Consider the following 14,795-nt stretch of genomic DNA (forward strand, 5'->3'; position numbering starts at 1 on the left):
TGAAAAACAGTCATATTTTGGATTTATTCTTCATGGAAGATTCTTCCCATTGAAAGACTTCATTATTAACCACTATACACACTAGCAGTTAGATTGGAAATCCTGGGTACATATCCCAGAAGATCACAGTTTGACCTACTTACACAACCTTCAGAGGGTCTTTTCCAACCTGGGAAAAAGCATGGGGAAGAAGAGGCACATTGTCACATCTGGCAATAGAATTAGAATGTATATATCAAGAAAAGAAGCATAATCCGTCTCCAGTTCTTTATAGTTTTTATAGATTTTCTCACAGATAATTGCATGAAATATGGGGATTTCTTTGCTGTGGAGACAAAGATGACTTTAGTTTCAATTTCACTGCTTTTCTGGTTGCAAGTGGGTGTTTGACATTTTGTGTGTGTGTGAGAGAGAGAGAGACAGAGAGAGGAGAGAGAGAGAGAGAGAGAGAGAGAGTGATTCTGAGAGAGCTACAGAGTGACTGCTATTCCCTGAACGATAAAAACCTGAAATCCTACTAATGAGGTTAAAAAAACTAACTTTTTCTCTCTGCCTAATAATAGCCCTGCCTACTGACATAACCAGGGTTCCCTGAATAATCGCCCTCTTTTCCAGTTTATTTTTAGAACCTAAAATTGGGAGGGAGGAAAAGTGCCTTTAGGTGTTACAGGCTTCCCATCTGAGAGCTCAAACCCTGGGCTTCCACATTTGGCCCTGAGCCGTGTTGAATGCACCCTTCCAAGTGAAAGATAAGTCAAAGTGAAGGGTGGAACTGAAATCCGTCCTTGGAGCTCTGGATGGTTTACCCTTCAGCGTGAGGTTAAAAGATTGATCCTTTGCTGCAGAACCCGGCTTTCCCAAATTGGGGAATCTGCCTGTGCCATTTTTATCTGCCTCCACGGACACCAATTGGGTTCGCCAGTGACAGAAGTAAAGCCACAGAATTTTACCAAAATAAACTACTTTGAGGAAAAGACGGACTTTAAGGCATAATACATGTTAATACTGTTATGCTTTTTATGCTTTAGTAAGCATAAAAATATTTGAAACGCTTATGGGCCACTGGCATACATTTCTGGAAATTTCCACAATGTACATTACAGGAGGAAAGAGAGACACTGATTAGAGAGAGAATAAAATTGAATCAAAGCTTGTGACAGATATTGGTGGAATATTTGGATGAAGTTGCCAGAATTATTTTTGTGGAGGGCTATTTTGGGTAGGCAGTAACCTTTATTCTCAGATATAGATTTCCATGTTGACTTTTAACCTTTAGTCACTGACTGGCAGTTGTACCTTCCTGAAAATGTTCTGTTCCATCCTTCTGCCTGTGCCCAAACTGGAAGTTTGAAAAATTTAAGGGTATCAAATGTGGGTTTACACCAACCATCATGCATCTCACTTTCCTTTTCTTCTTCTTCCGTAAAAAAGTGGCTGAGTACATGTGAGGAGGGGCCCTCAGGGACAAAAGCAGTGTCTTTAATATAGAGGGTCATTTAAGCATGAGCTTCAAATGTAAAGTTAAGAGAGGTGACCTAGAGATCATTTTTTCTTCAGGAATGACTCATTCCTACAAAAGGAATATATGGCAGTCCTTAACCAATTGCAGAAGAGTGGATGTGCACAAAAGAGACATGGGCTTGTGTCTACAATCATCTTTTTGTACATGTGTTTGAAAGGTGTTTGCAAGAGTGAGTAAAGTAGGTTGAATTTACATTTCTTGAGCTCCTCCGCACTCCCTGATGCTAAACAAGATGCTGCAGGAATGGAAAATAGAACTTTCTTTCCTTAACTCTATTATGCCATTGGGAACTATAAAAAAACTGTCAGCTTCAATGCCCCACATGTATTAAAAGAGATATGGGGCGCCTGGGTGGCTCAGTCGGTTGAGCATCCAACTTTGGCTCAGGTCATGTTCTCGCGGTTCATGGGTTCGAGCCCCGCGTCGGGCTCTGTGCTGACAGCTCAGAGCCTGGAGCCTGCTTCCGATTCTGTGTCTCCCTCTCTCTCTGCCCCTCCCCCACTCACATTCTGTCTTTCTCAAAAATAAATAAAAACATTGAAAAAAAGAGATACACCATTCGAAGCTGGGGTAGTGACCCATTTTTCCCCTTGTGTTTTGTTGTGATCTACTTAGATTCCATCTCAGACATGATCTGTTTGTGTGCTTGCAGGAGACCCCCGTCAACAAGAGATGGTTCCAAGTAAGAAGAGTGCCGTTCTCGTGGATGGGGTTGTACTGAACGGCCCCACAACAGACGCAAAAGCAGGAGAAAAATTTGTGGAAGAGGCCTGTAGGCTAATCATGGAAGAGGTGGTTTTGAAGGCTACGGATGTCAGTGAGAAGGTAAAAATAAAAGACACCTGTCAGAAATCTGAGGCATGGGAAAGATAGGTTCTTTCCCAATCTGGTGGTTCGATGTAAGGGAAAATGGGAAGCTCATGCTGTTATTTCCTTCCTACCTTTGTTTCAAGGGGATCCCGGGAACCAAAGTGTGAGCCCCACCCCCTTCCCCCCAGCATCTACTTTCCTAGGAGGGTTGGCACCTAACTTTGGCAGCCATCTTTTCTTGGGAGACTGGCTGAGACCTCAGACCTTGACCATGAGGGCATGAAACACAGGAATGAAGCTTCTGCGCTGTAACCGTGTTGATTATAAATAACCTGATGATCTGATTTATACACGCCCTAAAAAATACTCTGCTCTCCATTGTCATGGGCACATTCTTTTTGTTACTGGTAAAACACAAGCGGAATGGGGAAAAGGGTATGAAAAGTTTTAAAATTGATCTAAAGGTCCTTCTCAGGAGCTTGTCTGAGCTCAACTGGAAATCTTGGTTAAGTCTGACTTCTGACTGGCACCAGTTACTGGTCCTAGGTTTCAAATTCAGGCTCCAATTCAGATTCAAATTGATACTTCAATTATTACTAATAATATCTACTCTTAGGAGTATTTACTGTGTGCCAGGTGATGTTCTCAAGACTATTCCGTATGAATTTGTGCATTTAATCCTTACAAAAACACTAAGAAGCAGGGGCTATATGTTAACTCTCTTTTAAGGATGAGGAAAAAAGTGAGGCACAGGAGGTCAAGTCCTCTGCCCAAGATCACGTGTTAGTAGGTATTAGCGGTGGCACGAAAATCCACGCAGCCTGGCTTGAGTCTGTGCTTTGAACTTCTCCTCTGTGTGTCTCTTATAATTGCTCGATAATCCTTTATCACATTGATTATCTTTCATATTGGAGTTGAAAGTATCAACGAATAGATGTATAGGAGGGATTCTTATTCCAATTCTATTAGTCAAAAATAAATATCGTTTTAAAAAGATTTTGAATGTGGAACGGTATTTATTCTGAATTTTTGATCACACGCATTTGGGAAAACTAATAGGAGTAAAGACGAAAGTGTCTCGTGAACTTAGAGTAGCTACATTCCAGGCAAAATCACTGATGGTATTTCTTGCTTACATATTTACAATTGCATATTTTCTGGTCTTATCTGTACTTGTGAAATATTTTGGACCGGCTTCACTTTGGAGCACACTGCTTTGCTGGTAAGCTTTTTTCCTTTTTAATTGGCCTCTATTCAGTCATTAAATATTAACTGAGTATTAGCTATGGGTAAGCCATTATATTTGGCCCTGGGGGATATAAAGACAAATAAGATAAAAGCTCGGCTTTGAACAGAATTTATAGTCTAATTGGAAGGATAAGTTTTCACTGGACAAGAGAACAGGGGGTCCCAGTAAGAATGTGATAAATGTGTGTGATTGGGGCTGACTTCGGGGATTTCACAGAGGAGTGGGCAGTCTGAGCTTTGATGTGGGTTGTGAAGGTCAAGTAAGATTTTGAAGGGCAGAGAGAAGCCGACCCATGTGTGCTGAAGAAAGCGGGAAGGCAAAGAATGGAAAGAGCATTGCAAAAGGGAAATTTTGCCCAGAAAGAAGGGCTCATGTAGAGGAATAATGGGAGATAAGGCAAGAAGGGGAGACTTAAGATCTTAAGTTATCAGTTAAGGAACCACAAGTTGATTGCAGTACAGTCACCGTGTCTCTCCATGTGAAGTTGGGTTGAAAGCTATGTTGAATTTGGGAGAAGGAGGTGGAATTTTTATGTCGTGAATATAGTCTACTTTCTCAGAGATCCAACAGGGCACCTTTGAAAGGTGACCTTCAGATACATCCCCACACTTTGTGAGTTGATTACTTCTAGTGCCTTCTCTTACAGACATTAAAAAAAAATTGAGTTACAGGGACGCCTGGGTGGCTCAGTCAGCTAAGCACCCAGCTCTTGACTTCAGCTTGGATCATGATCTCACAGTTTATGGGTTCGAGCCCTACACTGGGCTCTGTGCTGACAGTGTGGAGCCTGCTTGGGATTCTGTCTCCCTCTCTCTCTGCCCCTCCCCTGCTTGCTCTCTATCTCTGTCTCAAAATAAATAAAAGTTAAAAAAAACTTAAAAAATTAAGTTATAATTTACTTTTAGTAACATTTGCTCCTTTCGGTGTGTGGTTATATGAGTTTGATAAGTCATGTAACTACACCACAATCAAGATATAGAACAGTTCCATCACCCCCTCTACAATCAACCCTGGGACCATCTATAGTCAACCCTGCCCCTCGCCTTAGCCCCTGACAGCTGCTGACCTGTTTTCTGTGCCCGTATTTTTTTTTTTTTTGCCTTTTCCAGAATGTCAGATAGGTGGGATTCTATCACAAGAGGCCTTTTGAGGCTTGCAATTTTCCCTCAGCAAAATGCATCTGAGATTTATTCATGTTGTTGTGTATACAGGGGTGCCTCATTTCACTTGAGTGTCCTTTGCAAATATTATGTTTTCTACAAGTTGGGGGGTCTGTGGCAACCCTCCTATTGGTGCCATTTTCCAACAGCATTTGCTCACTTCGTGTCTCTGTGTTGCATTTTGGTAATTCTCACATTATTTCAAACTTTTTCATTATTACATCTGTTATGTATTATAACAAATTCTAAAATATTGGAATATTTTTTATATTTCTTACGATCAGGGATCTCTGATGTTTCTGTTGTAGTTGTGTTGAGACACCACAAACCACACCCATATGACAGTGAATTTAACTGTTTGTATTCTGACTGTTCTACCCATTGGCATTTAGTTCCCCGGTTTCTCCACCCTGTCCTTGGACCTCCCTATTTGGAGACACAAGAGTATTGAAATAAGACCACTGAATAACCCTGAAATGGCCTCTGGGTGTTCACATGAAAGGAGCAGGTGCATGTCTCTCACTTTAAATCAAAAGCTAAGTGGCACCTGGGTGGCTCAGTCGGTTAAGCGTCCGACTTCAGCTCCGGTCATGATCTCACGGTTCGTGGGTTTGAGCCCCACGTCAGGCTCTGTGCTGACAGCCCAGAGCCTGGAGCCTGCTTCAGATTCTGTGTCTCCCTCTTGCTCTCTGCCCCTCTCCCGCTTGTGCTCTGTCTCTCTGTGTCTCTCCAAAATAAATAAAAATGTTAAAAAAATTTTTTAAATCAAAAGCTAGGAATGATTCAGCTTAGTGAGGAAGGCATTTTGAAAGCCAAGATAGGCCAAAAGCTAGGCACTTTGCATCCGTTAGCCACATCGTGGCTACAAAAGGAAAAGTTCTCGAAGAAAATGAAAAAGTGCTACTCCAGTGAACACATGAATGATGAGATAGTAAAACAACCTTACTGCTGATATGGAGAAAGCATTAGTGGTCTGGGTAGAAGACCAAACCAGCCACAACGTTATCTCTTAAGCCAAAGGCTGATCCGGAGCAAGGCCCTAACTCTCCTCCATTCTAGGAAGGCTGAGAGAGGTGAGGGAGCTGCAGAAGAAAAGTTTGAAGCTAGCAGAGAGTGGTTCGTGAGGTGTAAGGGAAGAAGCCGTCTCTGTAACAAAAAAGTTCAGGGTGAAGCAGCCAGTGCTGACACAGAAACGACAGCAGGTTATCCAAAAGACCTACACTAAACACAGATTTTCAATGCAGATGAAACAGCCTTCTATTGGAAGATGCCACCTAGGACTTTTAAGCTGGAGAGGAGAGGCCAGGCCCGGCTTCAAAGCTTCAAAGGGCAGGCTGACTGTCTTGTTAGGGGCTAATTCAGCTGGTGACTTGAAGCCAGTGCTCACTGACCATTCTGAAAATCCCAGGGCCCTTTAGGACGTTGCTAAATCTCCCGTGCCTGTGCTCCGTGAATGGAACAACAAAGCCTGGATGACAGCACCTCTGTTTATAACATAGTTTACTCGATATTTTCAGCCCAAAGTTGAGACCTACTGCTCAGAAGAGAGATTCCTTTCAAAATATCACTGCTCATTCATAATGCACATAGTGTCACCCAAGAGCTCTGATAGAGATGTGCAAGATGAATGGTCCCATGCCTGCTAACATAACACCCATTCTGCAGTCCGTGGATCAAGGAGTGATTTCAACTTTCAGGTCTTATTATTTAAGAAATACATTTTGTAAGGTTATAGCTACCACAGATAGTGATTCTTCTGATAGATATGGGCAAAATAATTTAAAAAAAAAAGCATTCTGGAAAGGATTTGCCATTCCAGATGCCATAAATAACATTTGTGAAACATTGTTTCATATTGACCTTGATTCTGAAGAAGGTCCTACCGTGGGCAAGATGCTGAGAGCATCACATGCTACCGAGAAACCGTTCATGAAAGGAAGAGTCGGTTGATGCAGCAAACTTTATTGTCTTATTTTAAGAAATTGCCACACAGCCACCCCAGCCTTGAGCAGCCACCGTCTCGATCAGACAGCAGCCATCAACGCTGGGGCAAGGCCCTGTACCCCATGATGGTTTGCGTCTTTTAGCAATAAAGTAGTGTTGCTCCATAATCTCTTCAGGGGCTTCCTGGGTGAAATCTGAAACTGGCTCCTGGCAGAGGGCAGGGAGAGACCAAAGAAACGAACAGGCCACTCCAGGTTGGTGGTGGCAGTTTTAATGAGCAAAGGGAACTTACGTAGGAGACTTGTCTTGGGCGGCAGCAAGATGGGTGGATCCCTGAGCCTGTCTGCCTCATCTAGAAAGTTGATATACATAGAGATAGAGGCCTCAACTGGGTTCAGCCAAATACACTGTGCGACTGTTCTCAACACCACGTCATCTCAAGACTGTGTCCCCAGAGCCGGAAATGCGACTTGAACCCACATTCCAAGGACGGGGAGGGGGTGAGTAGCCTCCAAGTGCCCGGGTCCAGCTTGTGGGTCACCTGGGTGGTCACCTCTTCTCAATGACCTCCCCCAACAAGTGTTTTTTAATTACGGTACGGACATTTTTTTGAGACATGATGCTATCGCACACTATATATAGGACAGTGTAACCATCCCTTTTATAGGCACTGGGAAACCAAAAGTGTGTTGGACTCACTTTATTCTGATAGTCACTTTATTGAGGTGGTCTGGAGCCAAACCAGCGGTGTCTCTGAGATACGCTTGTATCAATAGTCATTCCTTTCGATGGTCTCACTTTTGATTGAACTCTGTCTATTATGGTTCTCACATCAGACTTTAAGTTCATACCTCTTGTACAACTTAGCATTTCCTCCTTCTTTCCCCAACCTCCCACCTCCCAGTCTCCTGACTTCCTGGCTACTCCCTTGTCTCTCTCCTCCTCTCCACAGCCTAACTTTTTAAAGAGTGTCTACACTCCCTCCCTCCCTCTCTTTCCTCACCTCCCACACCCTCACTCCATGGCAATCTGGCCTTCACTCCCACCTCTCTAAGCCAAACTGGTATTGCCAAGAACACCTCCTTGTTGATAAATCCCATGAGCACTTCTCAATCTTTATCAAATTCGGCCTCGCAGTAGGATTCGATAGTGATGACCATCTTCTCCTCAAAACGTTCTTTTTTTCTTTGTTTTAGCAGCACTAAACTCTTCTCAGATTGTCCCTGCTTCTCTGGTTTGTCTTCCACCTCACAAGTGAGCTTCTCTCCCTTTGCCTGTATCTTAAGTGTTGTTGGTGCCCAGGTGAGATCCCGTGCCTTTCTTCTTAGCGGTAGGTTCTCTCTGAGCCATGTTATCCGTATTGTATTTTCGTAGTATATGCCTAGAACTGCGTTTCTTGTCTTTCACAAGAGCTTCAGATCAACTGCTGCACTCCCTTTGGAGGTCCTGAGAGGCCTCAGACTAAATACGCTCAAACCTCATCATCCCCACCCCACATCCCACCAGATTCTCCACCCGCCTCCCCCACCCCACCATCACCACCTTCAACCCGTGCACAAAAGCTACAGACCTGAGGGTTGTCCTTGGCCCATTCTTCTCCCTCATCCTTACTGTGTAATTGACTTCTGGGTTCTATTGATTCTGCATTTTAAATATCTGTGGAAATACTTCATTCCACTGGTATCCACCTCATCCAGAATACCACCTTCTCTTGCCTGGTTTAATACAGTAACCCCTCATTTCCAATTTCACTTGGAGTCGTCACATAGCAACTAAAGCTATTGTCCAAAACACAAATATGTTCGTAGCATTCCCCTGTCCCAAACATTTCAGCGTCTGCCTTCGAGCCAAGTTCGAACTCTGTGACGTGCCAGAGAAAATCTGTCATGATCAGAGTCTTGTTTATCCCATTCAGTCATTCGTTAATCCTTTTGTTCATCACATCTTTATGGAGCACTTCTTACGTGGTGGGCACTGTGTTAGCTACTTGAGAGCAGCGAGCACAGATGGACATCTCTGCTCTTGTGGACATTGTGTGGGACATAATAAATGAATTACATGGTAGGTTGAAAGGTGGCAAGTGCTATGGAAAAAGGAAGAGCAGAAAAAGTTGGGGGGGGGCTGACAGAGATGGGACAGGGTGCAGCTCGTGATGTTAAATAAGGGAATTGGGATTGCTATCATTGAGAAAGTGACTTTGAGCAAAGCTCTGAAAGAACAGAGGAGGTTAGCCGTGAGGACATTTGGGACATGAGCATCCAGGCAGAGGGCACAGCCAGTGGGAAGACTCCAAGGTGGGGGTGTTCTTGGTCTTATTTAAGGAAGAGCACGTTAGCAGGGCAGAGCCAACCAGGAGGGAAGCAGATCATACAGGATCATGTTAAGTCATTGTGAGGACTTTGGCTTTACCTTGAAGGAAGTGAACCCCTGAGATATGTCAGCAGAGGAACGACCATAGCTTCGATTTAAGAGGATCATTCTGGATTCTGGCTGCTAGGCTGATGGACTGTATGGGACAAGGATAGGGGCACAAGCAGAGAGACTAGCTAGGAAGTTATCGTGGCATGTCAGCTTCCCTTCTTGGCCTCTCCTTCCTCAAACTCCATGCTCTAGCCACACCAAACTAACTTCACTCTTGAGATGTGCCCCTTATCTTTTAGCCTTTATGACTTCCATTACTTCCGCCTAGAGTGCCCCTTGCCTCACCCCGCTGCCTAATCTTTGCTTGGTTATATATCGGTTCCTCCAGGAAGTCTTTGACCTTCCAAATCCAAGATGGGGCCCCTCATTTGTTCCAATGACATCTGGGCCACTCTCACAGCCTTGTCACGCTGAACTGTGGTGGCACATTTAAATCTCGGTCTCCCCCACCTGTCTGGGAGCTGCAGGAGGGTAGGGTCCATGATGGTAACGTCCTGACTCTGTTAGGACCTGACTCCGGCGGGTGCTCAGTTAACTGCCATTGCTGAATGTCTAGGTTTGCGAGTGGCGGCCTCCTGAACAGCTGAAACAGCTTCTTGATTTGGACATGAGAAACACAGGAGAGCCACACCACAGGCTGTTGGAGCTCTGCCGGGATGTCATCCGCTACAGCGTCAAAACTAGTAAGACCTTTCGTTTGCTTCCTTCGTCCGTACCCCTGATAAATTCTTATATTTTCTTAAGCACGTATTTACCTCACAGTAAAGCTGAGGATGGCAACGTTTATGAGATAAGAAAGCTAGGTCAAAAAAGAGTGGTTCTGGTATGTTTGCGATGGGCCATTTAATCCCTAAGACAGATTTTTTTTTTTTTGTCAAGGCCAAAGATAAATCGATGGAAAAACCGTTGGTGTTAGTGATCATATAGAAATATCATCTGTTCCTTGGCCATCCCATCCCCCGTTTATAATCATTGCTTATGTTGGTCCAAACTGCCAAAGGTCAGTTTGATAGTAGAATTTGTGAAGGGGTTTTAAATCCGAAAGGCCCAGAATATGCAAAAAGAAAAAAAAATGCTAAGGAGGGTGTCCTTGCTATAAACAGGAATAGACGTGGAAGATACTGATGAACTCTTGGCAATTGGTACTTGCCCAATTATTCCATCAAATCTAGCAGGATCAAAACATGAAAACCCTTAGGATGGTGTAAAAAAAAAAAAAAAAAAAACGAACACATGGTAAGTTTCTGCTGTGATAGCTTCACAAGAAGACTTAACAACTATGATCTTTTGTAAATGCAGTAGCATGGTATTCGTCTTGTGCAGAAGTGCGATTCTAACTGTTAATATCCCATACACCCAGTGAGCAAGTTCCAAAGGTAAGAAAGTAACTTTCCCAAATAAGCATTTCTCCGTGTGCTGTAAAGGTAATCTAGTGCTTAAGACCATACAGGCATTATGCTTGGTGAATTCTGACACTGAACTAAATTTAGTGGAAAGAACATAATAAAATCCTGGCTAAAAATAATTGCTTTATATTCCCTTGGGAAAGTCTGGTGTATGTATCAAAAACCCAGTTAGCATTTCAAAAGAAGAGATACATATCTTATTATTATAGTGCATGTCAGAAGTGGAGAATGACATTTAATGCAGTGGATTTTTCAGTTTACTGGATATTTTCCATAATGTTACCATGGAAATCAATCATAAATTAACACGGAACTAAAAAAAAATCTTATTAAAATTACTTGTAGCAATGTCTGGTTTCCTCTGCCAGATTAGAGGAAGTTTTCCACATATTATTTTTAAAAAGCCATTTTCTTGGACTTTTGTTTTTTATCGAACCCCCAGTTTAAAGAGGAAAAAAAAAAGAAAACCTAAAACCAAACGCCGAGCGTCGTAATGAGAAGCCACTAACTAAAAAGGTTCCCAAATACTCAAATTTAGAAATAGACCTCCTGCCTCTTTGTTCTTTGTCATGCTGGGCTTCCTATGATTGAGAATGTCAAGTCAGTTAGCCTGGTGTTTGGTGTGAATATTCACACTGTGTAAAGCCAAGAACCTTTATGAGACCTTTTATAGGAGGGGGAAAAAAATAGAAAGTTGGAACTGGAGTTGAGTCTTAAAGGCTACTGCCTTTGAAGTAAGTTGAATTAGAAAGTTTATGTAAGCCGCATGATGAGTCACATCTTACTCCATCTACATAAGCCAGTTGCACTACGAAAAACGGTCTAATCTGAAAAATGAAAAGTCACTCCCCACCGGTAGCCCAGCGTGAACCCTGTTGGCGAGTGACACGCGTTTAAAGATAGGGAAGTTAATATCAATATTTTCAGAAGACAAAGGCAGCAGGCTTTGATACCTGGACAAAGAGTTCAAATAATCCAGTGCTCCAGGGTTCTGGTTTGGATCTGGGTTGTTAGACAAAAGGGAGCAGATAAACCAGAGGTCTCAAGGTAGTGCCCAAGTTTTGCTTAGAAACATATTACTGTTCGGTAGAAATGGTTATGAGGTGGGTCTTCAACATGTGTTTCTCTTGTACACAACTAGAATTTGAATTCTTTTTAAAGCTGTTGCATAATTTACATTCAGTAAAGTAGACAAATCTGAAGTGCTTAGCTTCATGTATTTGTACCTATCTGTGCATGAGTAACCATCACCAAGAGCAAGATAGAGACCATTTCTGGCACTCCAGAATAGACAGTATAACCTTCGCAAAGGTACCCAGAATTCTAACCTCAGTCTCCGTAGATCCGCTTTGTCTGATATTGAATGACATCTAAGTGGAATCATGCAGTATATATTCTTTTGTACCTGGCTGCTTTTCCTGTCTGAAAGATTCCTTTATGTGACTGCTGTATAGATAGTATTGGTCTTTTTTATCGCTGTGTAGATGAATACTCTGTTTAAATTTACAGACCATCCCAGATTTTTCAACCAGTTGTATGCTGGACTTGATTACTACTCCTTGGTGGCCCGATTTATGACAGAAGCCTTAAACCCAAGTGTGTAAGTGCCATTTTACTGAACTCTTACACGGAGCATGCATTAGAGATGTTTTTTAAGTAGGTGAAGTTTTATTTTGTGAATTTCTATTTAATGGTTTCATTTGTACAGTGTCGTCGTAAATAATGGAATGATACTTAGCAGTATTTTAAAGAGCCGTTTGATTTGATAGTGGGACTGTGAGATGGTTAACGCAGGCATGGTTATCTCCACCTACCAAATGAGAAAATTGATAAAGCAACTTGTCATTCATTCCTGCATGAAAAGTCATGTCTCTGCCAAGTGCTGGAGGGATACGCTGAATAAAAACAAACCTTGACTTTGCCTTCACGAAGCAAAAAGTCTAGTGAGATAGAGATGCTCCATGCAAATTGATCAAAAATATCCACACAAATTGATCTAAACCTTTAATTCACATATGAAGAAGACGTGCATGATGCTATAAATATAAGTGGACAATTTTCTTAGTTGGGAGCTCGGGAAAGTCTTCTCTGAGGAATTGACGACGAAGAGTTGAAGAATGAGTATAAGTTAACTAGGTGAAAAGAGGAAGGATGGATTTCAAACAGAGGAGCAGCATGTACAAAGGCCCTGTGGCAAGAGACAGCATGATGTACCTTATAAACTGAAAGATCAGTGCAGGTGTAGCTGAATAAGCTATGGGGAGTGTGATGGAGGATGTGATTGGAGAAATGGATAGAAACCAGATATGCAGGACTCAGTGGGCCATGTTTGTGAGACATCCTAAGTACAAAGGAAAGGCTGTAAAGGTTTCTAAATCAGGAGGCACCATTTGCTTATTGAAAAGATCACTGGAAATATGGAGAATGGATTGAGGGGACCAATCAGGAGGGCATTATCCTAGGCGAGAGAGGACAGTAGCTTGGACTTAGACAGAAGTGATAAGAATAGAGAGAAAAACATGTGTTTAGAAGATAAAACAGAAAGGCCTGGGTAATATATCAGAACTTGGGAATGAGGACAAGAAGGAGGTTTATAAAATGTTGCCTGGGTTTCTGGCTTTTGTAGCTGGGTTGACTGTCATTTTATTCATCGACAGAAGAAGCATTAGAAGAGGGGACTGGTTTTCAAAGATATGGTAAAAAAAAAAAAAAGAAAGAGCAAGAATTTAATTTTCAGTTGTGAGCAACTGAGTTTACAGTGACTTTGAGATATACAAGAGTATGTATCAACCAAGCTGATATCTCTATGAAAAGTATCAGTTTAGAAGTTGTGGTGAATGATGATAATTGAAATGGTGGGCGTGGGTGGGATTCCTGAAGTCAGTAAAGCTCAACTCTTTCTGTTCATTAGAATCAACCTGGGACATTTCCAAAAAATGTATTGAGGCCCAGGTCCCAACCCAGACCAATTAAATCTGAATTTCTGTGGCTATGTCCCAAGCACCGGTATATTTTCAAAGCCAAACGAATGATTTTGATGAGCAGGATGAAAACACTTTGAATAAAAACAAATCAGGAGATGGAGAAGCAGTGTCTGCAGGACAGAGTATAGAGTGAGGATAGAAGCATAGGACTGAGCCTTGAGGACATCTAATATTTTACCATCGGGAGGAGGAAGGCTAGCCTACCATGGAGAGAGAGAGAGAGAGAGAGGGGAAGGAGAAAATCAAACAGGAAGGCATGGAAGCCATGGAGGAGAGTGTGTCTAGAATCATATGCTGTTGAGTATTGACTGAAGACAGAGGTTCAAAATTGTCCCCAGAACTGGCAGCATGGATGTCATTGGTGACTTCAGTTAGAGAAGGTTTTGTGCGTAATGCGAGATGATACCAGCTCACAGTGAGTAGAACAGTTAAGTAAGTGCTAGATAGGCCAGAAGAGAGAGTTAAATTACCCAACTCTGTGAACCTTTCCTTGTGGATCTTGGGTTTTCTACCTTCCTTCCTGGGTTTACTTTTAGTTGAAACACTGAGAGGTTTACAAAACGTTCAATTGCTGCTAAGCTGAACAATCCCCTCGAAATGGGAGGTCCTGAGAGCATCCCATGATGTCCTCTTCTCCTCTTCCATGCCTGTTCTCAGGTTCAAAGTTTGGCTGGCTTTCAAAGGCAGCCTTAAAATTAATTTTTTTAAAAAAAGTGGATGATTATCTCACCATTTTTCAGGTACACATAAACGTATATACTTTTTCCCACACTTTTGCTATGTGTAAACTGGTTGCCTAGCATGGTTGGAAATAGAACTTGGATTGTTTGCAAGATGACATGATGTCTGGAGAGTGCTTGGCACATAGGGAGGTGATACATTGTGGTGTTCTATTTTGTTGTTTCGTTTCATTTCGTGTTTTTGTTTTGCCCTGTTTCCAACGTTTTCCCTTCCAGATGTTAAAATATTTGCATTAAATCCTGTGACTGTAAGTCTAAGTGTGTCTGTTTAACGTACATATTTAGAGTACCCATTTATTCAGATACACTTTAATGTACTGGCCCCATTGTCAGAGAAGGAGACTATAGACAGTTAGTCTCCATCAGGTTATCTGGAGAAAGAAATGACTCAAACATCACAAAACAAGACATGGTCACCTTCCCAGGTTGGTTCTCGGGGAAACTGCTCTAGATGGAATTGACCGAGCAGGATGTGTATTAAGGAATGCCTTTGGGATCAACATGGGTGAGGGAGGGGAAGGCAGCGGGAGTGGAGGGAGACAGGAGTCCAGCTGTCATG

At 42.4% G+C, this 14,795-nt stretch overlaps 1 protein-coding gene across 1 annotated transcript in view; it reads left to right on the forward strand.

Moving 5' to 3' along the window:
• Window positions 1-2,179: 2,179 nt before the first annotated feature.
• Window positions 2,180-14,795, forward strand: part of GADL1 (glutamate decarboxylase like 1) — a 137,169-nt gene continuing 124,553 nt past the window's right edge. The window contains exons 1-3 of the mRNA XM_047100262.1: window positions 2,180-2,347; window positions 9,663-9,789; window positions 12,022-12,112. Coding sequence (XP_046956218.1) covers window positions 2,195-2,347; window positions 9,663-9,789; window positions 12,022-12,112 — 371 coding nt within the window. The 5' untranslated portion in view covers window positions 2,180-2,194. The remainder of the gene's footprint in view (window positions 2,348-9,662; window positions 9,790-12,021; window positions 12,113-14,795) is intronic.

The sequence above is a fragment of the Lynx rufus genome, unplaced genomic scaffold, assembly GCF_022079265.1.
Source record: "Lynx rufus isolate CCGP_SWC_20201006 ecotype Redwood Valley unplaced genomic scaffold, mLynRuf1.p SCAF_5, whole genome shotgun sequence".
In the NCBI taxonomy this organism is placed as follows: domain Eukaryota; kingdom Metazoa; phylum Chordata; class Mammalia; order Carnivora; family Felidae; genus Lynx; species Lynx rufus.